Consider the following 27,287-nt stretch of genomic DNA (forward strand, 5'->3'; position numbering starts at 1 on the left):
TCACATTATATGACGCCGTAGACAACTAGTTGTCCTGTACAGTTTCGTTCACACAGCACGGGTTAGCCGAAAATGCGGTTGTGAGCCCTGAATTTGCGGGTGTCAGTTCGGTTATAGAATGCGGTTGTTACTTTTGTAAATAACCGACTTGTGTATCAACTTAACCGTATTAAGCACTCAAATACAGGACTGACAACCGTATTCTGCTACTGTGTGAACGTGGACACAAAAATGAGAGATATCAGTTACAAGTTCCAAAATGCTCCAGTGAGAAAAAGGGATGCACAGGGTATCCACGGGTCCTTAAAAAGTCTTAAATTTACTTTTTAAGGCCATAAAAAGTCTTAAATATCTTAAATTACAAGAAGTCTTAAATTTCGTTTGCTGAGGTCTTAAATTTTGCGGCATGAATAGAGGAGACGCTTAAAACAGCAGAATCTGCGTGAGTAAAAATCATCTCTCTCTCTCTCGTGCATTTAGCAGCTGACGCTTGAGTTTAGTGTGAGCGTGCACAGGGAAGCGCATTTTTACTGAATTTACGATGTTACACATGTATAAACCTTCATAAACCCGTTAATCTGAAATGCAAATGGCGTTATTTTGCGTCTCTAACACTATCGCTCCTGCTTATAATCGACAAAGCGGTCAACGTTACAATTTGCAAGCGCGCAAGGCTGGAGCGGTCTTTTGACGCCTTTGAAATCGTTGCGCTTCCTTATTTTACACTATACCTTTGACAATAATTGTAAAGCTAACAGAACTACTAACAGAAGTTACACCTGTTATATCTCTCATCTCCATCTCTCTAGATCTAGGGCTGCCAACACAGTTGACACTGTTCTCACGCTCTTGTGCCACACGTCCCTTTTCTCACGAAGTGACAACTTCACGGAGCAAAGAGGACACTGACAGCGCTAGGACAGACAAGACAGAGCAGCCTGCATGATGCTGCAAGTTATTCAGACCAATCGGGAAAGCAGCAGCACAGCGTCTCTCCCTCTCTTTCTCTTTCATAATTTAATCTGTTAACATTTTCAATACATCTTGTCAACTTTAAACAGCAGTTTTTAAGGTAACTGATATTTGAGATATTTCACTCAAAAATTTAAATTGTCATCACTTACCTTCATGCTGTTGCAAACCTGTATGACTTTATTTCAGTGGATATCAAAAGGAGATATTAGGGAGTTTCAGTCACCATTCACTTACATTGAATGAAAAACAAGATGCAGTGACAGTAAATGGAGACTGAGACTAAATGTTTTGCTTAACATCTCCTTTTTTGTTCCATGGCAGAGAAAAATTCATACAGACTCAAGGGTAACCAGTGATGACAGAAATTTCATTTTTAAATGAACTGCCCTTTAACTACCTATTAAAGTATTTGTTAAAGTTATCTGCCAAGAAAAAATATATAAATGTTATTCAGCACATGCTAGACCTTATTCACAGCAGTGGTATCTTTGATGTTTAATGACAACAAGGCTGTGCAGGATAGACGTACAGTCTCTTCGATGAGATGTACTGCAGTTTTTGCCAGCACTTCTGTGTTTGACATAAATGGTGACGTTGCCAAAGCATTGGTCTATTGCGTCATGTCTTGCTAGAAAGCAAGTGACTAAAGAGAAGGGTCACAATATAGGCTACATACTTAAGGCTACATGCATTCTTAATGATTTCATTTAGAGTTTTAATGTTTTATTAACACATAAATGCACAATAAAATATATATACATATATATATAAAAAAAAACAAAAAAAAAAACATGTCCAGATACATTCAAGTAGCCTCAGTGGTTTTGTATTTACCAGCTAATGAATTAATGTTTTTTTTTTATTGCGAAAGTGGTCTTACATTTTTCTTAAAGTTGGCCTTAAAAAGTCTTAAGTCTTAAATTTCATTCCTTCGAACCTGCAAATACCCTGCATGCACCGATACCACTTTTCCTCTTCCAATTCCGATATCTGAAATCTTAGTATTGCCTGAACCGATACCAGTGTTGTTGTTTTTTTGCACTTCCGATCATCTATTTATAAAAATGAGATGTGACACTCCATTTCCCATGTCTGCTCCAAAATCCTTGGTTACCTTTTGCAATTTTATTTCCATTATCCCTGTATCCTTCTCTGCATCACTTCAAATCTCTTTCCCTACAGACGTCATTAAACTTTCTTGTCTAACTGACATCCTTACTAGCTACAACAAAACTATCTCAAATGCCCTTGATTTTCATGCCCTTCTTAAAAGTAGACATTCCCCTCCACTCACTCGTCTCCCTGGTACACATGAATTACGTGCTCTTAAAGCTACAAGACGCTGCCTTGAGCATATTTACAAGAAAATTGGTCTGTCTGTTCACCTAGAATGACTAGTGCCTGACCGATTTATCGGTCGGCTGATATTATTAGCCTTTCACAGATATATCGGTATCAGCATATATGTTTTCCGATATGCGCAGATATGAAAACTTTCAGAACATATAATGCAGAAAACAATGCTTGGGCTGATTTAGAATTGGTGTCATAATGTAGTTTGTCCAGCAGAGTGCACTCCGACTCCATTGTTTACAGAGATGAGCTGCCGGTGGTTCTGCAGACAGTGCGGAGTTAAGCGGTGTCTTCATGGTAAGTTGCTAACTAGTTTGTGAAATACATACTGGAAAGTTAATAAACAATGACTCCATTTTCCCTTTTCAATATAACTTGAACCCTGTCCCTGACAACCATGTCACTCATGTTGATCACATCTGTTTGCTATGTTAGCCTGCTATAGTTTGTAGCAGATTGAAAGGTAAACATCAGAGCATCTTTTTGCAGCTCAGCAGACAACGTTGCGGTGGTGGATTATGTCTGTTGAGTGTTGATTTCACACTACGTTGTTACCTAGTTGGTAAGATGCAATGCTGGAAAGTAAATAAAAAACGTCCATCTTTTACTCTCCATGACAGCGAGCTTATAGCTAACTAGCTAACCACATAGCTACTTTCATACCTTGTCAGCTGAGTGGAGGCTAATGTGTAAACATATATTCACCAGTTTGGTACCCCCTTCAACCGAACAATTCCAGTTGTTGCATTTACAAAATGTAATATTTAAAAGTCTGGTTTTCCACTGTTGAAAGTTTCCCCTGAACTTTTATAGCAGAATACGGTGAAACACCGCTGCCGCTGTTTATCTCTTTACTCGGCAGGTGTAAATGCTTCTTGTTTTACAACCTGCCCCTAATTGGCTGGCAGTATTCAAATGGTCAGCAATTGACTGATACTAAACAGTACTGCTGATGTTTATTTAGCTATTATGTTATTTTTATTTATTCTTTATTGAAATGTTCAGCTGTTGACTGATACTGAACATACAGTACTGATTTTTATTTAGCTGTTTATTGTATTTTTATTTATTCTTTATTTTCTCAGTGTTCATTTCTAGAATTTGTTGACAATGTATAATAATAATGTCAAATATTCATTGATAAAAATATTTAAGCAGCCTTCTGAGTACCTTTGCATAGTCATATAATCCACATAAAAAAGGTCTGTTTTCATTCTAGCTCAAAAATTAACTATATTGGCCTCCATATCGGTAATCGGTGAATTTTCCCCCTTCGGTATCGGTCTCAAAAATCCCATATCGGTTGGGCTCTAATAATGACCAAATACAGGCATACAAATCAGCATTAAATGATGCACACTCATCTTTTCGCCCATTATCAATAATGCATCATCTAGACACAAAACACTTTTTTCTACTGTCAATAAATTAATTAACCCACCTTCGCTCCTCATTTCAACCTCTAGTAAACTCTGTCAGTCATTTCTTCACTCCTTTCAGAATAAAATCATTTCTATTTACAGATTTTCCCCTCTACTGTTCCTCCTGATTCACTTCAGGATTTTCTCACAAACCACCAGATTGGCACTTTTACTGATTTCGCCACCACCACCCCATCTACAGTTCCTGAGTTAATTAGCAAATGGAATTCTACTTCCTGCCAGCTTGATCCTGCACCCACTGCCTTGCATAAACAATGCCTGCCTGTTATCTCCGTGCCTATTTCCCACCTTATCAACAGAATATTTAGTACTGGCTTTGTCCCTCCAGAACTAAAAACTGCGGCTGTCACTCCAGTTTTAAAAAAGTCTGACCTAGACCCCACAGATCTTAAAAATTACCGCCCTATTTCGAATCTTCCTTTTTTGTCTAAAGTAATGGAGAAAGTGGTTGCTTCTCCGCTTCTTTCCTTTTTGGTCACAAACAATCTCTTTGAGTGATTTCAATCTGGTTTTCGTCCTCTACACAGCACTGAGACTTGAGATTGTTAACGATCTCCTGATGGCCACGGACTCTGGTGCCATCACTTTCCTGGTCCTCTTAGACATCAGCTCTGCTTTTGACACTATCTCTCATAGCATACTCATTGCATAGCTCTCTGCAATTGGCATCTCAGGCACTGCTCTGTCCTGGTTCATTTCTTACCTCTCCGGCCACCAACACTACATTTCTATACATCAGTTTAAATCTACTTCTGTTCCTGTTTCTCAAGGTGTCCCCCAGGGTTCTGTACTTGGTCCTTTGCTCTTCATCACCTATATGCTTCCCCTAGGTTACATAATTCGCCATCATGGCCTCAACTTTCACTGCTATGCTGACGACACTCAACTTTATATCAGCTCTAAATGCACTGCCCCCTTCCCCACAATTCCCTTTCTGAATGTATTAAGGACATCAACTCATGGATGACCAGTACCTTTCTAAAACTCAACACTGAGAAAACTGATGTACTGATAGTTGGGTCTCCAAGTGTTTTATTTAGTCTCCCTGATCTATAGTTGGTCGATATAAATGGTGTCCTGATCAGACCCTCGGCTAATGTTTGTAACCTTGTCATTATAATTGACCCCACACTCTCTTTCCACACTCGCATCTCTCTCACAAAAGCTGCTTTCTGTCATCTCCATAACATTGCGTGACTCTGCACCATTCTTAGCACCAAAGATGCAGAAACTCTTGTTCACGCCTTTATTAATTCTGCACTTGACTATTGTAATGCCCTGTTTTCCGGCCTTCTGACTAAAACAATAAACAAACTGCAATACATCCAAAATTCAGCAGCTAGGTTTCTCACATACTCAGAAATCCTCTCACATCTCCTATCGTATCCAATACAAAATTCACCTTACAACATTCAAAGCTTTACGTACTACTATTCATTCCACGTTGAAAGCTGACCTCACAATCTCAAAATATCTCTTTGCCCTATGCTTCTCTGACTCTTTTTTCTATACTTTGTGTTTACTCTCAACCTGTAAAGCGACCTTGAGTTTGAAGAAAGGCGCTATATAAAATAAACATTTATTATTATATTATTATTAATATTATCAGTTTAGTATTAGGGATGGGCATTTTGGTCATTTTGTCTACTCGAGTACTCTGATTACTCGAGTACTTGTCGAGTACTCGGGGCGATTACATGTTCATAACTGTATATATAATAACATGTCTGACAAACATCTATGACTGCTGCATTGTGCCTTGTTGTTCCAGTGTATCGTCTATTCATTATTATAGGCTGTTATAAAATAATATGTTACAAAATGTACAAAAGATTCAAAATATAATGCATCATATGTTATCATTATGTGAAGATTCGCTGTCCAACTCTGAAAGAATGTGCCCAACGCATGCCTGTCTGTTCTTCCTTTAGGTTACCATAGTAATCTTAGTAAGCACACACCAGTTTTTTTTAGTGACTGTCTGAACCGTCTATTTTCAAATAACAGGAGACGCCATAACCATTGCTTTTTTAATATGCATGTTAAATTGAAGTTCAGTCTGAAGACGCTGCATGGTGTTCCATTTAGCTGCACTCTGTCTAGCTCTGTCTAGCTGTTTGAAACACTTGCCTGCTGTATATGCGTTGCTTCAGCACATTGAGTCCACTGCCACACGCGCCTGGTGTGTGTGTGTGTCCAAATGTTCACTCTTGTGAGGAAAGCCGCTATGCTCTGTATTGTTGTTGCTGTGATTCATGAAGCGTTCCATTCAACTCGGAGAGTCTGAATTTCCACCTTTCAACTGGGGAAAGTGCAACTGAATGACACTTACACTTATTTATATTGGACATCTAACTTGGAAACTCGTGCAGAAATCTTCAGCTCCCATTTCGTCGAGATGCAGGTACGTGTTACTTCACGCAGGGCAGGGAGGTTTACAGTCAGTGTAATGAGTCAAAATTCTTACATGAAATGATAAAATGTGTTCAGCAAACGTTTTGCAGAGACAGGCGTTCAAAACACTGTTAATTACACTCTCTTTTGTTTATCGTAACGATAGCATTGCAGTGTTATATCAGTTTGGTTGCTTTGAGACGTTTCTGACAATCAATTTACCTCTCAAAACCACAACTTAATAAATCTCAAAATTAAAAATAAGCTCCCTCTTTGTTTGTGTGTTTAGTTGTCAGGTAATTGTCACTGGATTTCGAATTAAGTGAAAAGTCACATCGTGTGATCTCTATCGATCATCGTTTTCATGATCGATCATTGCTGCCATGTCCGAATACTCGTGCTCATCCCTATTTAGTATATCTTTACCTCATTGTGTGGAACTAATTGGGGGTACTCTTTTATATGTAAAGAAACACAAACCTCTAACTACACACTATTTCAATGTTTATGTATAGCTTAAACTTTATTTATAAAAAACTTTGTTAACTAGTCTACTGGATAATGTAGTAGCACAATTAACAGTAATTTCAGTCAAAGACCTCAGCAGAAAATAATGCTTTTTGTTTTGCTAAATTTTTTTCGACTTGTGTCTGGACTTTAAAGGATTCAGATCTCAATTTTGTTCAGTTTAGTTGTAAGATATCAGTTCATAATAGAGCCCGACCGATATGGGATTTGAGACCAATACCGATTTTAGAGGGGGGAAATTCACAGATTACCGATATTGTGGCCGATATATAGTTCATTTTTGAGCTGGTCTTACTTTCAGGTGAGCCCACAAATTTGGTTGTATTCTTTTGACTGGATTTGCTAGATCCCTGGCTTATCTTTGCTTTGCAGGTATTGCAGAAAATTACATCACCATCTTTGGAGAAGTAGTCCCACACCTTACTGCTCGTGCTGTTGCTTTTCAGCCATCTGTAGGTGATAGAAGACAGAAAATTTTATTTAAAATGGGCATTTTTAAGATGGGTATTTTTTAAATGTAGAGAGTTCATTTTAACTGATCATATATTTTACTTATAAAATATTGATCTGAAAATTAACTAGCAACTATAGCTGTTAAAAAAAATAAATGCAGTGGAAAAAGTACAATATTTCCCTCTGAAACGTAGTAGAGTGGAAGTATATAGTAATAGAAAATGCGATGGTGATACTCAAGTAAAGTACAAGTAATATTTCACTGTTAATGTGTAACAAAACTGTCACAAACAGTAACTGATGGTTCGCTGCTGCCGAGTCAAGAGATGAACAGCGGCAGCGGTGTTTCACCATATTCTGCTATACAAGTTCAGGGGAAACTTTAAATGGTGGAAAACCAGACTTTTAAATATTACATGTTATAAATGCAACGACTGGAATTGTTTGGTTGAAGGGGGTACCAAACTGCGAATCCTGAACAAAACAGTTTGGTGAATACATGTTTACACATTAGCTTCCACTCATCTGACAAGGTATGAAAGTAGCTACGTGGTTAGCTAGTTAGCTATAAGCTCGTTGCCATGGAGAGTAAAAGATGGATATTGTTTATTTACTTTCCAGCATTGCGTCTCACCGACTAGGTAACAACGTAGCGTGAAATCAACACTCAACAGACACAGTCCACCACCGCGCCGTTGTCTGCTGAGCTGCAAAAAGATGTTCTGATGTTTACCTATCAATCTGCTACATTACTGTTTGCATTGACAAACTATAGCAGGCTAACATAGCAAACAGATGGGATAAACATGAGTGTCATGGTTTTCAGGGACATGGTTAACGTTATATTAGTTATATTGAAAAGGGAAAATGATGGGGTCATTGTTTATTAACTTTCCAGTATGTATTTCACAAACTAATTAGCAACTTGCTGTTGAAGACACCACTTAACTCCACACTGTCTGCAGAACCACCGTCAGCTCAGCTCTGTAAACAATGGAGTCGGAGCACGCTCTATTGGACAAACTACGTTATGACACCAATTCTAAATCACCCCAAGCATTGTTTTCTGAATTATATGTTCTGAAAATAAAGTTTTCATATCTTCGCATATCGGAAAACATATATGATGATACCGATATATCTGTGAAAGGCTAATATTGGCAATAATATTGGCTGACCAATAAATCGGCCACTGAATTGGAGCATGTCTGAAAGTGTAAATCCACAAATGCTTAGAATTGCCAACAACTCTCCCTTCAGTGGCTGCAATGTATGTGTATGTGTGATCTCGAGCGCACTGTAATTAAAAAAAGATCGCCCCCAAATCTAGGTGTCGATCAAAGATTTAAGATGAAGACTGGCCAATCTAGATCAGTGGCAGATCAACGAGTGCATCCCTAATTTCTTCCTCATCTTCAATATAAGATATTGTAGCCTTTTCTGCTGCAGCCTATGTAAGAGGATCTCACAAAATTATACACTTATAATTATTGTAAGAGGAATAATATGGAGAAGGTTAGCTTTTTATGAGTTAATGGATAAGAAACTTCTGCATCAGCATTAGATGTTTGTAACGCTGTGCATTTTATGTTATGTTTTTGTACGTGCCTTACTGTAACCACGATTTTTGATTTGTTAAACATTCCTTTTAAGATTATGGCAATTTCTTCTTTTTTTTCCCCTTGAAATAACACCACATTAGACATTTCATGCTTTACAGGGCAATGACATTGTATATTTGTCATTAAGTGCTCCCTTTTACGCTGTCCATTTACAAAACAGAACCCTGTGTGCTTGCAGTAACATCCATTGTTTTGCTGGGAGATGCCGAGAATGTCTTTGTTTAGCAAGTAATTACTGTATTTTCTCTCTGCCTTTAGCAGTTTAATTAGGTGCTGCATGCTAACAGATTAAAGTGCTGGGTTCCTCTGTGATGGCGAGCCAAAAAGCAGCTCTTGTCTCTGTGTAGAGAAAAAGAAGAAATATTAACTTTGTGTCGGTCTGGGCACTGTGTGTGATGGATCTCTTGATGTGATTAATGCACATTCTCAGAGCAGAAAACTACTTGTGGAACTCTGCCTTTTTAGTGCTTCTGATTACTTGCATTTAATTACAAGGTGACCTCACACTATCCACATTCTCCACCACATCACCTGTCCATTGAGAGGAGCATTGAGGAGCTGGTTTTTGTGTGGGGTGAAAGTACTGTTAAATTTGTCTGAGGAATGTCATGTCCTTTCAACCTCTGTCTGCAGCATTTCCTATGCCCCTCAGTGATCTGTGTTTATATACTCAATATTCATAGATTAACTGCTCTGTCTGCCACAAAGCAGTCCCCTCACCTCACATCTCCTACTCCAAATTTGTTGTGTAATCCAGAGAGTTTTTTGATAAATGAGCTTTCTTTCCCCATTAGCAACCCCATTTCTCTCCTTCCATGCTAATATCCCCATAATTTGTATTGTTTATGAGCCTGTGTTTATGAGATCCAGTTTTCTTCTCTGTGCCAGGTGTTAGTCTGACCTGTACCTTATGTGTTCTGCTTTCGCTACCCTGTGTGCTATGCAAGGTTATTATCGTTAACGAAAATGATTACTAAGATGAAAACTAGCAGTGAAAAAAATATTTTCGTTATCTAAAATAAAAACGAAAGCTAAACTAAATCTATAAATGTGTACTACAAAATTAACGAAAACTAAACAGAACTATGAGAAAATGACTTTAAAATTTTGGATGATCAGATTTAAATAATCTCAAGTCTTATTTCTTTGTGTTTTCCTTAAAAAGAACAGGCGAGCAGCCCTCTGATTGCCATATGAAAACAACCAATTACAGTTTGCCTGCATACTTGATGTTTAGAGGCACGTAAATCTAGGGGAGGGGCTCTGAACACCAAAATAAACCAGCATGTGAGAGAGCGCTTGCTGTCTCGGAAACATCGCATATTTATTTAGTACTGCGTTTGTGTAGTTACACTTGTATGGATTGACAAAGGAACATTTATAGCACATTTTATTCATGTCAGAAAATGCAGCAGTATGCTGTGTTGTGAATTTGACAAATAACATTTTTAACTTTGATGGTATTTTGAGCATGAGTAACTTCTGATCAAGTGTCATCACATGCAGGTTAACTTCACAATAAGGGTATACTTGTTGCATCATGAACAAAAGGTTTTACAATAAGGTTCCTTTTCTTAACATTGGTTAATGCGTTAGGTGTTGTGCCCTAACAATGAACTGTATATTTGTACAGCATTTATTAATCTAAGATAATGTTAGTTAATACAATTGTTCAATGTTTGTTCATGTTAGTTCATAATGCATTAACTTATGTTAACATAAAACTTATAATTTTAAAAATGTATTCGTATATGTTGAAATTAACATTGGCCAATGCCAAACGCCAGTGCTGTAAAAAGTATTGTTTATTGTTAGTTCATCTTTACTAATGTAGTCAACTTATGTTATCAAATGGAACTTTATTGTAAAGTGTTACCATTTTTTATAGCATTTATTTATCTTGGTTAATGGTAATTTATAAATCTACATTTGTTAATTTTAGTTCATAATGCATTAATGTTTACATGTACCATATATTAACATAATATTTCATGTTAAAAATGTACTTGTTGGAATTAAGATTAACTAAGATAAATATTTGCTGTACATGTTGTTCACTGTTCGTTTATAATAACTAATGTAGAAACTGTTAACAAATGCAACCTTATTGTAGTGTTAGAGATATTTTGTGGTGTTATAACGTATAAAAACTAAAACTATACTAAGACTAAATAAAAAACTAAAAAGTGACTTTTAAAAAAAATGAAATAAAAACAAAATAAAAACTATTTATGTGCCATTAAAACTAAAACTAAACTAAAATTGAAAAACAAAATAAAAATGAGTTAAATTTTCAAAACTATAATAACCTTGGTGCTATACATATATAAGCTTTTTACATTTTTTTTTTTTTTTGCCTTTTTTATGCTAACACAATTTTATTTATTGGTTTTCTCTTATGACCAGATGTCAAGCCTACAGACTGCCATTTCCTTCAGTATGTCTGTTTTTAAATGCAAAGGATGCTTCTAATAACAAAATAACAAAATTACCCAATTTCTTGATCATCTTTAAACCTTATAATGAATCTATACACAACCCTCCTGTGTAGTCATTAGCTGAGTCCAGGAATAGTTTGTCTTTCAAGTGTTTTCTTTCTTAATTGCTCCATATGTTTGTTAGTTTGTGCTGGATTCATCTTGAATGGTGTTGTAATCCTATGCAGCTGAGCATAAACAGGCAACCATGTAATCTTACCACTTTGTATGTGCGCACTTTTTTAATTTTTAATCAGCCTTCAGTGGATTGAAACCTTAGTGCTCTCACTTCTGTTGAAGGAATGGAATTTCACAGGTGATTCCACCTGGTGTATCACTTTGGCTGATGAAGCTGATTATGCTCTGAATATGTACTGATGTCTGGTTTTATTTTTATTTTTTTAATGATCTTCTCCATAGAACAGATCACCACATGTGCTAGGCAATTATGAGATGCTCAGCATCCTTTGGGATTGTTAGAGCTTTGCAGAAGGATGGATCAAGAGAGGGCTCTGGAGTGTTGTTTTAAATTCATTTTTCTGTGCTGGAGTGATTTGCCTCTAGATTAGTAGTAATAGTTCAGTTAGATTTGTCAACCCAGGTGCTCTTGTAACCTATGTATTAAAGCTAATTAATTTGCTAATAACCTAAGAGAACATTTAAGAGAAAAGCACACCGAAAGCATTTATAGAGCCTGACGAATAAAATAATTAGTGTAACCGCTTCAAATTAAAGAGGTCAGGTCATGTTTTTTTTTTTTCTTTGTTTCACTTTTTAGTAAATGTTTTTGCACAATAGACATTCATAATATAGTATTACATGACCAACCCTGTCTCTGGCCCTCTGTCTGAAACGCTTGTTTTTTTTTTTTTGGGCTATGTCCTCTTTCGGACTTCAATAAACACGCCCAATGTTATGATTGGCTAACATCTTTGCAGAGCAAACACCCCCGCAATAACACATGTGGAACTGTTTTTTTTTGTTGTTTTTTTTTCAATAGTAAAAAATAAATTACAAAAATGCAATAGATTTACAACTTCCCTTAAAGTGCTCAGTCCAGGCAATCATTGAGAGTTAATGTCCTAGTGAAGCATGCAATCAAACTACAGTTTTTCGACTGAAATAACATTCAAAAACTGAACAATGGGGATATTCAGATGATACTGTCAAAGATCATTGTGACAGCTCTAAAATTTCTGTAGTGAGAAATCATTAGTATCTGTTATTTGTTTACTCTATTTGCCGTTTGGTTGTTACGCAAATCCCTAATTATTAAGCAACTGCATGAAGATGCGGTGCCATTATTCATGGTTAAACTCTTAATGCTGTTATTAGTGGTAATGCAACAAGCATATGTCATTGATTTAAATGAATTTTTTACATTCGTTTGCGTTATCTTTGTCCTCTCCATCTCTAACTATACATCGAGGCCAAATTACTACCTTTATGACACTTGGAAATGGGTACCTTACAGTTCATACACATGTAATGGATTTTTAAAACTAACTGGCATATTCATCTGAATTGCAGCATGCTTGGAGTGCAGAGCTAGAGCTCATTTATTAGAGTGTAGTGGAGGCTGTGTGTGATCGACCAAATGCTGTTCAAACATTTAAGACGAATATTGGCCAATAAAGATCGTGGCTGATTGACAGGTGGATCCCTTTCTAGGTTGTTGATCTCATGTTGCTCTGGCTAATACAAGCGTAGGATAAATCTTTATTTATCATTGTGGCACATATTCATTAATGGTACTGTGACATTCTACTTGCTGACATTGTGATTTCATTACAGAGGATGCCAGCTCCGATCAGACTGCGGGAGCTCATCCGGACAATCCGGACGGCACGAACCCAGGCCGAGGAGCGTGAGATGATCCAGAAAGAGTGTGCTGCCATTAGGTCATCTTTTAGAGAAGAGGACAACACATACCGCTGTAGAAATGTGGCTAAACTGCTTTATATGCACATGTTGGGCTACCCGGCACACTTTGGCCAGGTGAGTTATGAGAAGTCTGCTTCAGAACAGTAATCAGTGGAATCTTTAAATATGCTGCCAGAAGTACTGACTTCAACCATACAGAGTTTTGTTGTGTTTGATGGGAATAATCTCATTTTCAGCTGGAGTGCCTGAAGCTGATTGCATCACAAAAGTTCACAGACAAGCGGATAGGGTACCTGGGAGCCATGCTGCTCCTAGATGAGAGGCAGGATGTCCACCTATTAATGACAAACTGCATCAAGAAGTGAGCAGAGAATCTCATCTTGTCTTAACACTTGGATCAACCACAACTGATGTGTTATTGGTGGTGTTTAATATGTTGTGGGTGTGAAGTAGGGCTGCGCAGTTAATTGAAGTAAAATCGCGATATGACATTGTGTGATTATAAAACCGCAAAGAGCTGTGATTTCATTAAATAAACAAATAGTCTGCATGTGCTACTAGCTTCAAAATTTATTTGCGCTGCTTTGTCCTGTCTGTATTTTGTTGGTGCTTTAATACAGTGTTTTTTGAGCGGTTCTGTGCTCCACAACTGGATTTTATGCTCAGAGTAACAGATGTGCTCAGAGTCAATTATGTTTGCTGACGTGCGCCGAGCGCGTTAAAGGGAAACTGGCGCATCCTGGGTGAAGCGACCTTTATTATGTCCGCGGTGGCGGCATCTCGGCATTCACAGGGCACATATATCATAATAATAATGCAGGATACAAATGAGGTATACTTTAAGCATCTTTACTAAATTATTTCCGAGCAAACTACATTAACAGAAGCACCTGTTGAGAACATAAACATATGCTCTTTCTTTGTCTGCTCTTCTCTTCCTCACACACAAGGGCATATTCTGCTCATTAAAGCTCCAGCGGGAACAAATGAAAACGTAACCAGTATTACCAACAACAAAATGAAAAGGCAAGAAACATAGATCAATAAAATAAATCGATTTACAATATTTAGATCCTATAATTATAATGCATTGTTAAATACAATATAATAAAAAGAAAAGAAAAAATCATTAAAATGATGACAATTAATAATAAAATAGTTAAACTTAAAGAATAGTTGCCTAATGAAGAATTTGCGACCCATGATAAATGAACATTACAAATTGGTGGAATCGATTGCAATGGTTTCAGATTACCAGATTCAGATTAATAAAAAGTTTCATTTTACACCGTAGCTGCTGTTAGCGTTGAGATAATTCGTAAATGTACACAAACTACATGAGCTAAATACTTCATTACATTAACAAAATATATCAAAAACAAATCAAACCATGTAATTACCTGTCCAAAAGAAAAACTGCAACCATGGCATCATTTTTCAGACCCTTTGAGTCCCGCAGTTGCCTCCAGCGTGGAAAAGCAACGCCAAAGTTAATTCTGCTTTTAGCATGCTCTTGATCCAGATGTTTTTTGTTGTAGAAGTTTCTAACATGGTCTGTCTTTTCTTGTTTTTACTGGTGGTTCAGGAGGAATATAAGGTAGCTGCGGTTCGCTTTCCATTCTCGCGCTCGCTCTGCACAGCGTCAAGGAACCCGCGCTGATGACGTGTGATAGTCTGCGCGAACAAGTTGCGTGGCAGTATGCAAATATAGATTGACAGACAGGAAGAACATCCTATCATTACATTCGGACCGAAATCTTGCAGCCCTAGTGTGAAGTATGATGATTGTGAGCTGGTTCTTGAGTGTAAATTGATGGCATTTTATATTGTGCCACTTAATTTGTTCTTCAGTCCTATAAAAGCTAAACCAGTGCCCCATGTTAATACTAGTGTCTTAAACCAGGGGTTCACAGTTTCATTACACAGATTTGATAGTGGACATCAAGTGGTGACCCAATACATTACCAAAATGGTTTATTGTAGCTTTAACAAAATGTATTCAATCAAACATTGAAGTTTATTAACATTAACATGAAGGCCCTTAGGGCCAACAGTATGAAAATTTATAAGGACATTGTCTGAAGAGGACAATTGACAATTTTTCTTTTTACATGTCTACTGCATTTGAGTTATATGCTCTTGGCAGCCAATCATTCACCACACACAACACATTGTCAGCGGCAAACCATGTTTATTCCAGCTGAAGGTTAGCATGTATTTAATGTTGTCAGGGTCCTTTTTTTCTACCTTGCAAAGTTTGTTTGTTGGTTTGAGGATGAGGGGATGTCAAGCAACCTGTTCATGTTGGCATCTGCCTAATTTGGCTAACTTCTAACAAGTGACAGATTTGCATCTAATGCTCCTTTTTTGGGTGTAATGCAGTGACCTGAACCACAGTACACAGTATGTGCAGGGACTGGCTTTGTGCACTCTGGGCTGCATGGGCTCATCTGAAATGTGCCGTGACTTAGCTGGAGAAGTGGAGAAGCTCCTCAAAACATCAAACTCCTATCTGAGGAAAAAGGTATTTTGCACTCCTTTGCAGCTAAACTTGGTTGGTGTTGTGAATGTGTGATAAGATGATTAGGAAGGCTGGCTCAATGATTGACCATTACCCCAGACTCACTTGAGGTCACTGTAAAAGAGAACAAGGGCTAAATTAAAAATGGTTTTGTATTTTGAAGGTCATCCATTACACAGTGTTTTAAATGGACTTAGAATCTCATTTCGTGAGCGACTAGTGATGCCTCGGTGTACTACTGAATGACATAGAAGGTCTTTTGTCCCAGCAGCGGTCAGATTTTTCAATGAACACTGGTAGATATGGTAAAGATCTATAGCACCTTCAGCTGATAATCATGTCTCAATTGTCATTTTATGGCTTTTTTATTCATTTGTTGATATCTGTGAATGCATTGTCTATATTGTTTGCTGTTTGTATATGTATGAGTTGAACTGGTGGCAAATGAGTTACCCCCACAGAGATTAATAAAGCTGTCAATCAATCAATCAGTCAATCAACTAACTGTTTTGACATGAGCTGTTTGCCTTCAGGCAGCACTGTGTGCGGTGCATGTCATCCGCAAGGTCCCGGAGCTGATGGAGATGTTCTTGCCGGCAACAAAAAACCTGCTCAGTGAGAAAAATCATGGTGAGAACTTTGCTTTGTAACCTTCCCATAGATCTCATTTTTCTGTGTATTGTCATAAAAAATAAAAAAAAAACAACAACAACCATAAACAGATGGGACATTCCTTCTATTTAGTACATTTTCATATGGTATATTCTATATACTTATATTTATAAATATTCATATTCTTATAATATGTGAAACTACTTTAATAAGTTATTTTATTAAATGAGCATAAAGATTTCTAAAACAACTTTAAAATTAAAAACTGTCATTTTATTAAGAAATATTCTAGGAATATCTTCATTTTTCCATTTCTCTAATCAAAATGTTTAAAACTAAACATGTTTCATTAGGATAGTGTTTTAATTGGTCATCAGTATGTAGTTGTTGTTTTTTCCCAGTGTCCTTAATATCACATTCCTTTCTGTTAGTTTTTTGTAATATCCCTAACAAAAGCCAGTTCTTAATGACAAAACAACAGCACAAACATCAAGTATTATTAATTGATTTTATTATTCCTGAGATGTTTTTTGGTATAAATTGTTTCATCAATTTTCCATCTTGTCTCAAAATTGTTTGGTAAAATTACAGAAATTGATATGATTATCAAAATGTATAAGTTCACAGCCAGTTTAAGCTATCTCTGAATCCCTCACAGTCCCTAACTTAAGTTCCTTATTTACATCATGTTAGGTTCCATCCAATTAGACATCCTTGTAATGTACTTACCATTGTGTAAATAATCTGCATAAAAGGAATAACCCAGAGATATTAAACAGTGCATACAGTTGAAGTCAGAAGTTTACATACACCTTAGCCAAATACATTTAAATTCAGGTTTTCACAATTCCTGATATTTAGTCGTAAAATACATTCCCTGCCTTAGGTCAGTTAGGATCACTATTTTAAGAATGTGAAATGTGAGAATAATAGTAAAGATAATGATTATTTCAGCTTTTATTTCTTTCATTACATTCCCAGTGGGTCAGAAGTTTACATACACTTTTAGTATTTGGTAGCATTGCCTTTCAATTGTTTAACTTGGGTCAAACGTTTTGGGTAGCCTTCCACAAGCTTCTCACAATAAGTTGCTGGAATGTTGGCCCATTCCTCCAGACAAAACTGGTGTAACTGAGTCAGGTTTGTAGGCCTCCTTGCTCGCACACACTTTTTCAGTTCTGCCCACAAATTTTCTGTCGGATTGAGGTCAGGGCTTTGTGATGGCCACTCCAATACCTTGACTTTGTTGTCCTTAAGCCATTTTGCCACAACTGTGGAGGTATGCTTGGGGTCATTGCCCATTTAGAAGACTACAACGATTTCCTGGCTGATGTCTTGAGATGTTGCTTCAAAATATCCACATAATTTTCCTTCCTCATGATTTTGTGAAGTGCACCATTCCCTCCTGCAGCAAAGCACCCCCACAACATGATGCTGCCACCCCCATGCTTCAGGGTTGGGATGGTGTTCTTCGGCTTGCAAGCCTCACCCTTTCTCTTCCAAAAATAACGATGGTCATTAAGGCCAAACAGTTCAATTTTTGTTTCATTAGACCAGAGGACATTTCTCCAAATAGTAAGATCTTTGTCCCCATGTGCACTTGCAAACTGTAGTATGGCTTTTTTATGGTGTTTTTGGACCTGTGGTTCTTCCTTGCTGAGCAGCCTTTCAGGTTATGTCAATATAGGACTCATTTTACTGTGGATATAGATACTTGTCTACCTGTTTCCTCCAGCATCTTCACAAGGTCCTTTGCTGTTGTTCTGGGATTCATTTGCACTTTTCGTACCAAACTACGTTCCCCTCTAGGAGACAGAATGTGTCTCCTTCCTGAGCGGTATGATGGCTGCGTGGTCCTGTGGTGTTTATACTTGCGTACTATTGTTTGTACAGATGAACGTGGTACCTACAGGCATTTGGAAATTGCTCCCAAGGATGAACCAGACTTGTGGAGGTCCACAATTCTTTTTCTGAGGTCTTCTGATTTCTTTTGATTTTCCCATGATGTCAAGCAAAGAGGCACTGAGTTTGAAGGTAGGCCTAAAAATACATCCACAGGTACACCTCCAATTCAGTACACCTCCTATCAGAAGCTATTTGGCTAATTGTCTAAAGGCTTGACATCAATTTCTGGAATTTTCCAAGCTGGTTAAAGGCACAGTTAACTTAGTGTATGTAAACTTCTGACCCACTGGAATTGTGATATAGTCAATTAAAAGTGTAACAATCTGTCTGTAAACAATTGTTGGAAAAATTACCTGTGTCATGCACAAAGTAGATGTCCTAAAAGACTTGCCAAAACTATAGTTTGCTAATAATAAATCTGTGGAGTGGTTAAAAAATGAGTTTTAATGACTTCAGCCTAAGTGTATGTAAACTTCTGACTTCAACTGTATATGCTCTGTTTGTTGTTCCACATTAAGCACTAGCAGCAGAATGTCAATTTGCTGTTCATTTTCATTATATACAGTATAACCTTTTCATGGTTGCTCAGGAGTTACAGAATGAAATAAAAAATAAAAAATCATTTCTCTTGTGTTTTCTGCAGGAGTTCTTCACACGTCTGTTGTTTTGCTCACTGAAATGTGTGAGCGAAGTCCTGACATGCTCTCGCACTTCAGGAAGGTACGTAGCCTATGATCACACCTTGAACTTCACAAGTCTCACCTGAAACCGTTTATGCACCACAGCCAACACTTTGAGACAAAGTAATTCATAAATATTACTAGGGCTGCACGATATATCATATTTTTAAAAATATTGATAATAAACCTATCGCAGCAAGCTTATTGTCAGGCATGCAATAATGGAATGTCTTTAATTCATAAACCCAAAAACTTTATGGAAATGCAGAGAGCATTGGGAATAGCATAGATGCACTATTGGCTTTTGGTATGTGCAAGTGGCGAAGACAAGAAAGCAGCAGAGAGTGTGAAGTAGAGATATTGTTTGTTCACAAAGAACGTTTTCTTTTATGCAAAAATGGTTGGTTGTGCTTTTCAAAGTTAAATTTGTTAAGTTAAACTCTTGAAAACTCTTGAAAAATGCAAAAGTCAGACGTCCATTTAGTGCATGTACACAGACAAACAATTAAAGAATAGTGCAGATGGAAGCAATAACGCATCCTCTTAATAATAAGACAAATCTCTTCAGTCACATTAAGAACAAGGACAATGAGCTGTATGAGTAGTGTTCGACAAAAAAGTATGGCTAGATGTGGAGTTATTGGAGTTGTATAAAATGGAAAGCAGAGTCAAAGCTCCATTTGACCCCATTTACACCGGGTATTAAGATTTGTTTTTGGTGATCCGATCATAGTGGTCAGGGGTAAATACAGGTCTAAACGGGGTCTAAAACGTTTTGTGATCGGATCACAAAAACCACATGTGGATGTAGTCAAAAACGCATGTGACCACATCGCATTTGAGGTGTAAACGCTAATCTGTCCTGAATGTGTCCCAGACAGTAGTGAAGAACCACCCCTCACCTGTCAATCAACCGCTGTGCTAAAACAAGAGTTTAAACTTTGCCAGTTACGAGCGGCTTTATTTAAAAATAGTGTATACATAAACAAGCACGAGGACTTCACGGATCTTCTTCAGTGTGTCTGATATCAACACAGATGAGAAGCACGAACATCTAAAGTGTTTTCAATACAGGTAACTAAAATAATGGATTATTCTGCTTGAATTGTTACGTTGTGCTTGGATTAAGTTTCAGCTGCATCTGGCAGAAACAGCGTGCCGGTTTTATTTATGCTTTGTCTTTTATAACTTTTTTTGATGTTTATTGTCATGCAGTTACACACAGGCATAATGATTGACGTATGTCATCATGAAATCAGAGACCCTCCCCTTGAAATCCGAACACAAATGGTCACAGCAGACTCATTTAAGTGACCAGCTGTAAACAGCGATGTGTCTCGCCTGACCACATGTGATTGGATCACCTGAGGCACATTTTAAAACCAGGTGTAAATGGGGTCATACTTTTCTTGATTAGCTGAACTTGATGTTGAAGAAGCCCGTGTAAATTAATCACTCTCTTTTTACACTTAAGTTATAATACTTTTTACAGAATATCACTGTAAAAGTTGTCTGTTTACTTTGAGAAGTTAAAATTATGCTTTCTTGCCCCAGGAAGAACAGGATACATGCATAAAATTTGTTATTAATTTCTGGTTTTAAGTCTGCTTTTTAAAATTGAAATTGAGTTGTCACATTAATCTTAAGTTTTTTTGCATCGCATATCTCCATCACATTATCCAACACGCTAATCACATAATGCAATTTTCCTCTTTATCATGCAGCCCTATCTGTCACTAATAGCATTTACATGATTGTTGAAATGAGAATGCAGTCCTACTGAAATCTGTATGTTTGTCCTGCATTTAGCTGCAGGTGTGTTGATCTCACTGGGAATGAATAAGGGTTCTTCCTCTCCTCTCTCTCTGTATATCTGCTGCTGCTCTTCCCACCCCAAGCCTGATCTACTGTGCCAGCATGCCCACCTCTCATTCTCATAACCGTAGCATTATGTTAAGCTCTTCTCTGAAAGTGACTCTTTCCAATTCCCCCCTAACATCTACTTCATATTTTTTCTGTCATTTGTCTTTGTTACAATTCCTGCATTGTGTTAGAATGAAAAGGTAAGAGGACATTCTGGTTTCATTGCTGGTGCATGCTCTTAAATAAGTCTCATCACCATGGTCACTGTAGACGTAGTCCAATTTTTTAAAATTTTTTTTTTTTTTTATGTACTATTATCAATTTTGAAATTGTCACCTAAGTGTTTTTCTTTTTGTATTTTTTAATCAAGGTTATTTAGATCTTCATACATTTTCACTTATCCTGCATATACCATTAGATTAATTTTAACGACTCACTTTTATATGGTCACTATTGGGTTGTGGTTTTTCCAATATGTACAATATAGTGGGAAATATATAAAATGGAGACATTTGCCAAATTAATGAGGATTATTTTAATTATCAAAAACATTAACTTTTAGGATTAGAAAAAGTGATAATTATAATTAACACTGACATACAGTGTTTACTTTCGTGAAAAACCTCTTAATTGAATGTTTACTGATAATTAGGGCTGTCGATTTAATGCATGAATTCAGTGCTATTAATTATCTAAAAAATAACGTGTTAAAAAAAATAACGCAATTAATCATGTCGCTGGACCGTAATAAGAAATATTCTTTCCAACTGAGCAATTCAAGCTTGAAGTATACCTGTTTTCTCCAGGGGGCAGTAAGCGAAACTTCAGCTGTTTGGGCAATGCACTCATACAGAGAACAAACCACACTCACCGACAGCAGACAATACAAGATGAGAACACATTCTTGTGATCAAACATAGCTTGATGAAGCGCACATCCAAACGTAGGGATCTCAAGATGTGTTTTTCTAAGTTTCAAACTATTTTTAACTTGACCCAGCGATCTAAAAAAGGTATGTTTATGATGCGACGCAACCGAGATGCTCAAAGTGTCTGACACAGGTGTACATTGACTCATCCGTAGACAAGCTACCATAATAAATCTTTCTTGGATTGCCAAAGATCGGCTTATGTTCAATAATATGGAAACAAACAATATATTGCATACTATAGCCACTTTTTGAATTGTAATTTTGGTAACACTTTACAGTAATCTTCCATTCATTAATATTAGTTAATGCATTAGGTATCATGAACATACAATTAACAATAAATTGTTTAGAACATTTATTAATCTTTGGTAATACTAGTTAATAAAAATAGAATTGTTGATTGTTAGTTCATGTTAACAAACACAACTTTTGATTTGAAAAATATACTAGTATATGTTGAAATTATTATTAACTAAGATTAATATAAGCTGTAAAAGTATTGTTCATTGTTAGTTCATGTTAACAAATGGAACCTTATTGTAAAGTGTTACCGTCTTTTTTAATATTTTACTCTTGTGCCACAATGATGTAATGCATTTTAATTATCTATATTATTTTTTTATAATATATTATTTTTTAAATATATTTATAAGTATTTAATAATTATTTATTGAATTATTGTTATTTGAGGGGCTTTCTTAGCAAATATTTTTATAATTTGATTAATCGGCATACCATGTACTTAATTTGATTAAAAATGAATCGATTGACAGCCCTACTGAAAATCAATCTATTGGAAGATGACCAACTCAGGGTGCCTCAGTGTATTGATGGTTGCTGACCTGCTTTCTGTGCTGTCCTGTTTTAATCATACTTGCAAAATCTCAGGATCACCTTTCAGTGAATTTGCTCACTGTTCTTCCTTTTTTCTTCACTGGTCTTTTTCTAGCTGGTTCCACAACTGGTACGAATCCTGAAGAACCTGATCATGTCAGGGTATTCCCCCGAGCATGATGTGTCTGGCATCAGTGACCCTTTCCTGCAGGTATTTACGAAATTGTACTCATGTCAGTGTCTGTACATTTTAACGCTGCGATCAATGCAGAATTTCAGATGCAAAAAAAATAAATAGATTTTTAATATACATTCACACACAACAGCTATTGAAATTGCTGGGGTGTCACCATGTCGCTGTACTGTTGGTTGCTAGTTGGTGAATCTGTATGATTGCAGTATCCAACGGCATCAAGCAGCCGAGCACGTGAGCTCCAGGGTTCCCACATTCATGGAAATCCTGGAAGTTTCCAGAAATTTTAAAATGGCAATTTCCAGGCTTGGAAAAGTAACAAATAAATTACGTTTTGAAAGTCATGGAAATTCCTATTGTTTTTCGATCTGTTTTTTCCTCTAAAATAATTTATCAGCTAGAAATTGCTCCCTTTATTAAGTTCAATATATATAAAATTTATTAAAATCCATTAATCACGAACATATGAACAACAACATGGAAATTCATCACTCAAAAGGAGTGGGAACCTTGGAGCTCCACTGTTTGCACCATTGGTAAAAGTAAATAAAGCTGAACTCTGCTTTTAAAGAAATTAACTTTTGTTGCATCATCAATGGTGTCTGTTGTCTCAAGGCATCAAATCTCATTGAAAATTAAGGACTTTGGTTATTTTGTTACTGCAAATTACTGTCAGAGTGAATGCCCCTTTAAAGTGGTCCTGATGAAGTTTCTGTCCATCTTATTCACATATGTGGTGATACCTGTTCTGTATATCTTAAAGCAATCTGATTGAGCTCCTCTGGGCCACACTGTGTCTTTTGGCATTTTTAAGGTGCGGATATTGAGGCTACTGAGAATTCTGGGAAAGGGTGACGATGATTCTAGTGAAGCTATGAATGACATTCTTGCACAGGTAAGCAGTATGGGTACATTTGCTTTAGAACCAAATGTGTTTACCTTTTATTCTGCCTCAAATTAATGTTTTTTTGTTTTTTTTTATCTTTTTAATAGGTTGCAACAAACACAGAGACAAGTAAAAATGTAGGCAATGCTATTCTCTATGAAACGGTTCTTACTATTATGGACATTAAATCTGAGAGCGGTCTAAGGGTGAGTATTGCTCAAAATGGTGTTGTCTGTCAATGATTACTAATTATTCATAAAACTTCGAAGTGTTTCTAGGACTGGGTAAAAATATAGATTTTCCATGCATCATGATCTTCATTTAAATTATCTAGATTCTTTAATCCCAAGAATGATCTTTTACTGTATGTACAACTCTACAGTCCGACTAATCACTTGCATAGAAGACCAAATTTCACGCTATGTGACTAAAAATGTCAGATGTTTAGATTTCACTCACCAGTTATTTAGTATATTGGCTAAGAAGTTCAGCATCCTTTCGCTGCGTCTAGAGAGTAAAAGTGTGACTTGACTCGTTCTGTGTAATGTGTGTCTAAAAGACAAGATCCACGCAATCGATTTGACATTGAATAATGTCTCTTTTAATATTCTTTGTTCTTTACAGTCAATTGTTGATAAACAACAAAACATTAACATTTTATTCTAATCACATAGCACGGATAAGGTAAAGATGCCATTCGAATCCTCTTTGTTAATATGCACTCTTTTACAGACGCTTTTCACAGAACTGCCCGTTTTCTTAGAGGCAATAAAGATTTTTAGCATCTCTTTTTAGCATAGTGTTCTGCAAGTCAGTGTAAATATTAAAAATTATGCATTAAACAATAAACGTGTAACAACATATAATATATGTTATATAATATCATATCATTTGATGGAATACATGGATTTGTACATTTTTAAAAACCTCAGATGTGACAAATGATGAAAACAAATACAATTTAATTTGTAATGTACCTAGTAAGAAGGTCCCCTATAGAATTAACAGCATTAGCTGGTAGAGAATTTCTTTCATATGTAGGCTAAGTGGACATTATAACTGAAATATACCCATATGAGTCCATGGGCCAGTTGCATAAACACAGCTATTAACTATTAAGACTTTGTCTAAGAATTAGTCTGACTAGCTAAAGACGCCAAAGAAAGCCTGTTGCAAAAAACAAGCTCACAGTTGTCTTTAATAAGACAGCCTAATTCACATTGCATTGTGGGAAAGGTAAGACACTGAACCATAGCTATACATGCGTAGATGCCCCATTCAGCTGGTTCTGATATGTCATCCGTGGCACCATCTTGGAACGGTCAAAAAGGAGAGCTGTTTAATGCAAGTGAATGGAGAAGAAGCCTCAGAACACTTAGGGTTAGGAAACAGTTAATCATGTAATAAAATGACAGACTGTGTGCTAATTTTCTGTATGTTTGCCATGATATATTCATTTAAAGAGGACTTTATTTGCAGTTTACTGCGAAAAGCAAAAAAACAGTTTTAGAAGTGAAGTCAGGAATTTTTATATAATCTAAAATGTTGCCCAATGTTTATGGAAAATCAGATAATCTGAAAGTTGGCTGGAAAAGACTCCAGACTGTTACAGACCGTACCTGTCAATTTACTTTCATGTGTTGACGGACGGCTTTTCACCACTCCAGTATTGTGTATGCGCCGACATTTTGCAGCCGATAGGAACAGCTGAATGAAGTACCTACGTTTAGATATCTATGCACTGAACAGCTTAAAAAAAAAAAATGGCTGACATTGGGCGTTCAACACAGTTTTCCTTTGCTGAAAATATTTGCCTGTTATAAGAATGCAATGCAATTGTAATGAACAAAGTTAGTGATTTTAACCCAAATAATAAAAATAAAGCTTAAGGAATGTTGTTCCCATTGTAGAAGTCCAAGTCTTCTACAAAGTCTCAATTCAAGCCCCTTTTAGCACTCAACTGAAGTCCCCACTAGCTCAGCTGACAATTACTTTGCATTGCAACATGGAATGTAAACAAAAATTAGCCTAGCTGTCTGCTGTCTTATATTTCTAAGTTTTTATGCAACTGACTGAAAAAGTTAAGACCAAAATTTTAGACATCTAACTTGTAAGACTAGTCAAAAACAGATTTATGCAGCCGGCTCCATATCAAATCTGAATTGAATCGAGAGCTTGTGAATCTGAATCAAATTGGGAAATCTGTATTAATACCCAGCCCTTCTTGTTTCATAAAACCCTTTTAAATGTGTTTGCAAAAAATGCCAATAATGCTGTTTTATTGACTTAATTTTTTTTGTACAGGTTTTAGCTATTAATATTCTGGGTCGCTTTCTTCTCAACAATGACAAAAACATCAGGTATCTTTTTGCATTTGACTCTCAATAGGTTGACCCCACTATGACATTTAGGCTTGATTATAAAGTGAACAAAGAAAGCAGTTTAATGCTGTTCTGTGATGAATACTTTGAGTGATCCATCGACTGAGTCTTACAAATGATGATCTCATTGTCTCTGACAACAGCTTTACCGTAGATTCGCATGGCTTATTTCATGTGCTCTCAAGACTAGAATTGATTGTACTCCTTCACCCCCAGATATGTGGCATTGACATCTCTACTGAAGACCGTGCAGACAGACCACAATGCTGTACAGAGGCATCGAAGCACTATTGTGGACTGCTTGAAAGACCTTGATGTGTCCATTAAAAGGTAAATTATGAGCTGGCAGTATAGGTTTTGTTTTTTTAAATCTGTACTAAGAATAAATACAGTGAATAAGGAGAGAACTAACACTTTCCCAATCCTCATGTCCATCCCCAGGCGTGCAATGGAGTTGAGCTTTGCCCTGGTCAACGGCAACAACATCCGGGGCATGATGAAAGAGCTGCTGTATTTCCTGGACTCCTGTGACCCTGAGTTCAAAGCCGACTGCGCATCGGGGATCTTCCTGGCTGCTGAGAAGTAAGGCTGTGCTTGTTGTGAATTGCTTCACAGAGTTGCACAGAAAATATGTGAGAGGAAGAACCAAAACGTTCCATGTGGAAAGGCTGCTGTAAGATTTGCAATAGCCCAGTCAAGATCAAAAACTATATGCAAGCCCTTGAATAAGAGAATTTTTGTTAAAGTGAATTGCAGAGTGACTCAGCTGTGTGATGATAAAATGAGTGATCCATCGACAGAACCTAACTCTGTTGACACTTTTATATCTGACAGCAGCAAAGAGTTTTAGAAGTTTTTCAAGGGCTTTACTTGGTTGGATGCGTTTTGCTTTAATACCTTGGTCTGATACTTTTCTGAGTGATTGTAAACAAATGCGCTTTGAACTACTGGACTTCGGATTTAACTGATGTTCATCTCTGTTGCAGGTACGCCCCCTCCAAAAGATGGCACATAGACACCATTATGAGGGTTTTGACAACGGTAAATGTCTTATTCATTATTTCTCACTATTTTCTACTTGTATTTCCTCTTATCTTTTTCAGATGTTGGGATAGTTTACCAAAAATGAAAAATATCTCATCTAGGGTTGCAACGGTATGAGATTTTCATGGTACAGTAACAGTTTCAGAAAATATCACGGTTTCACGGTATCACAGTATACAGTATTACACAATTACTATTTGCAGTTACAGTGACCCTTAAAGGAGTGAAAACAGAAGTTTTTTTTGTGGTTGAACAAACACTGTTATAATTGAAACTTTAAACAATTTTTTTTTTAATGGAAGTATGTGT

General features: G+C 36.7%; 1 protein-coding gene across 4 annotated transcripts in view; it reads left to right on the forward strand.

Annotated features, from left to right (window-relative positions):
* Positions 1-27,287, forward strand: part of ap1g1 (adaptor related protein complex 1 subunit gamma 1) — a 55,594-nt gene that overhangs the window by 14,497 nt on the left and 13,810 nt on the right. For 2 of the 4 annotated variants that reach the window (XM_051713321.1, XM_051715613.1), the window contains exons 2-14: positions 810-1,072; positions 13,039-13,242; positions 13,365-13,489; positions 15,511-15,652; positions 16,183-16,279; positions 18,810-18,886; positions 22,590-22,685; positions 23,482-23,562; positions 23,661-23,759; positions 25,858-25,913; positions 26,151-26,264; positions 26,376-26,516; positions 26,921-26,975. In XM_051713321.1, coding sequence (XP_051569281.1) covers positions 13,042-13,242; positions 13,365-13,489; positions 15,511-15,652; positions 16,183-16,279; positions 18,810-18,886; positions 22,590-22,685; positions 23,482-23,562; positions 23,661-23,759; positions 25,858-25,913; positions 26,151-26,264; positions 26,376-26,516; positions 26,921-26,975 — 1,284 coding nt within the window. In that variant the 5' untranslated portion in view covers positions 810-1,072; positions 13,039-13,041. The remainder of the gene's footprint in view (positions 1-809; positions 1,073-13,038; positions 13,243-13,364; positions 13,490-15,510; positions 15,653-16,182; positions 16,280-18,809; positions 18,887-22,589; positions 22,686-23,481; positions 23,563-23,660; positions 23,760-25,857; positions 25,914-26,150; positions 26,265-26,375; positions 26,517-26,920; positions 26,976-27,287) is intronic. The other 2 variants (XM_051714088.1, XM_051714897.1) reach the window with 1 other exon arrangement.

The sequence above is a fragment of the Myxocyprinus asiaticus genome, chromosome 1 (genome assembly GCF_019703515.2).
Source record: "Myxocyprinus asiaticus isolate MX2 ecotype Aquarium Trade chromosome 1, UBuf_Myxa_2, whole genome shotgun sequence".
NCBI lineage: Eukaryota > Metazoa > Chordata > Actinopteri > Cypriniformes > Catostomidae > Myxocyprinus > Myxocyprinus asiaticus.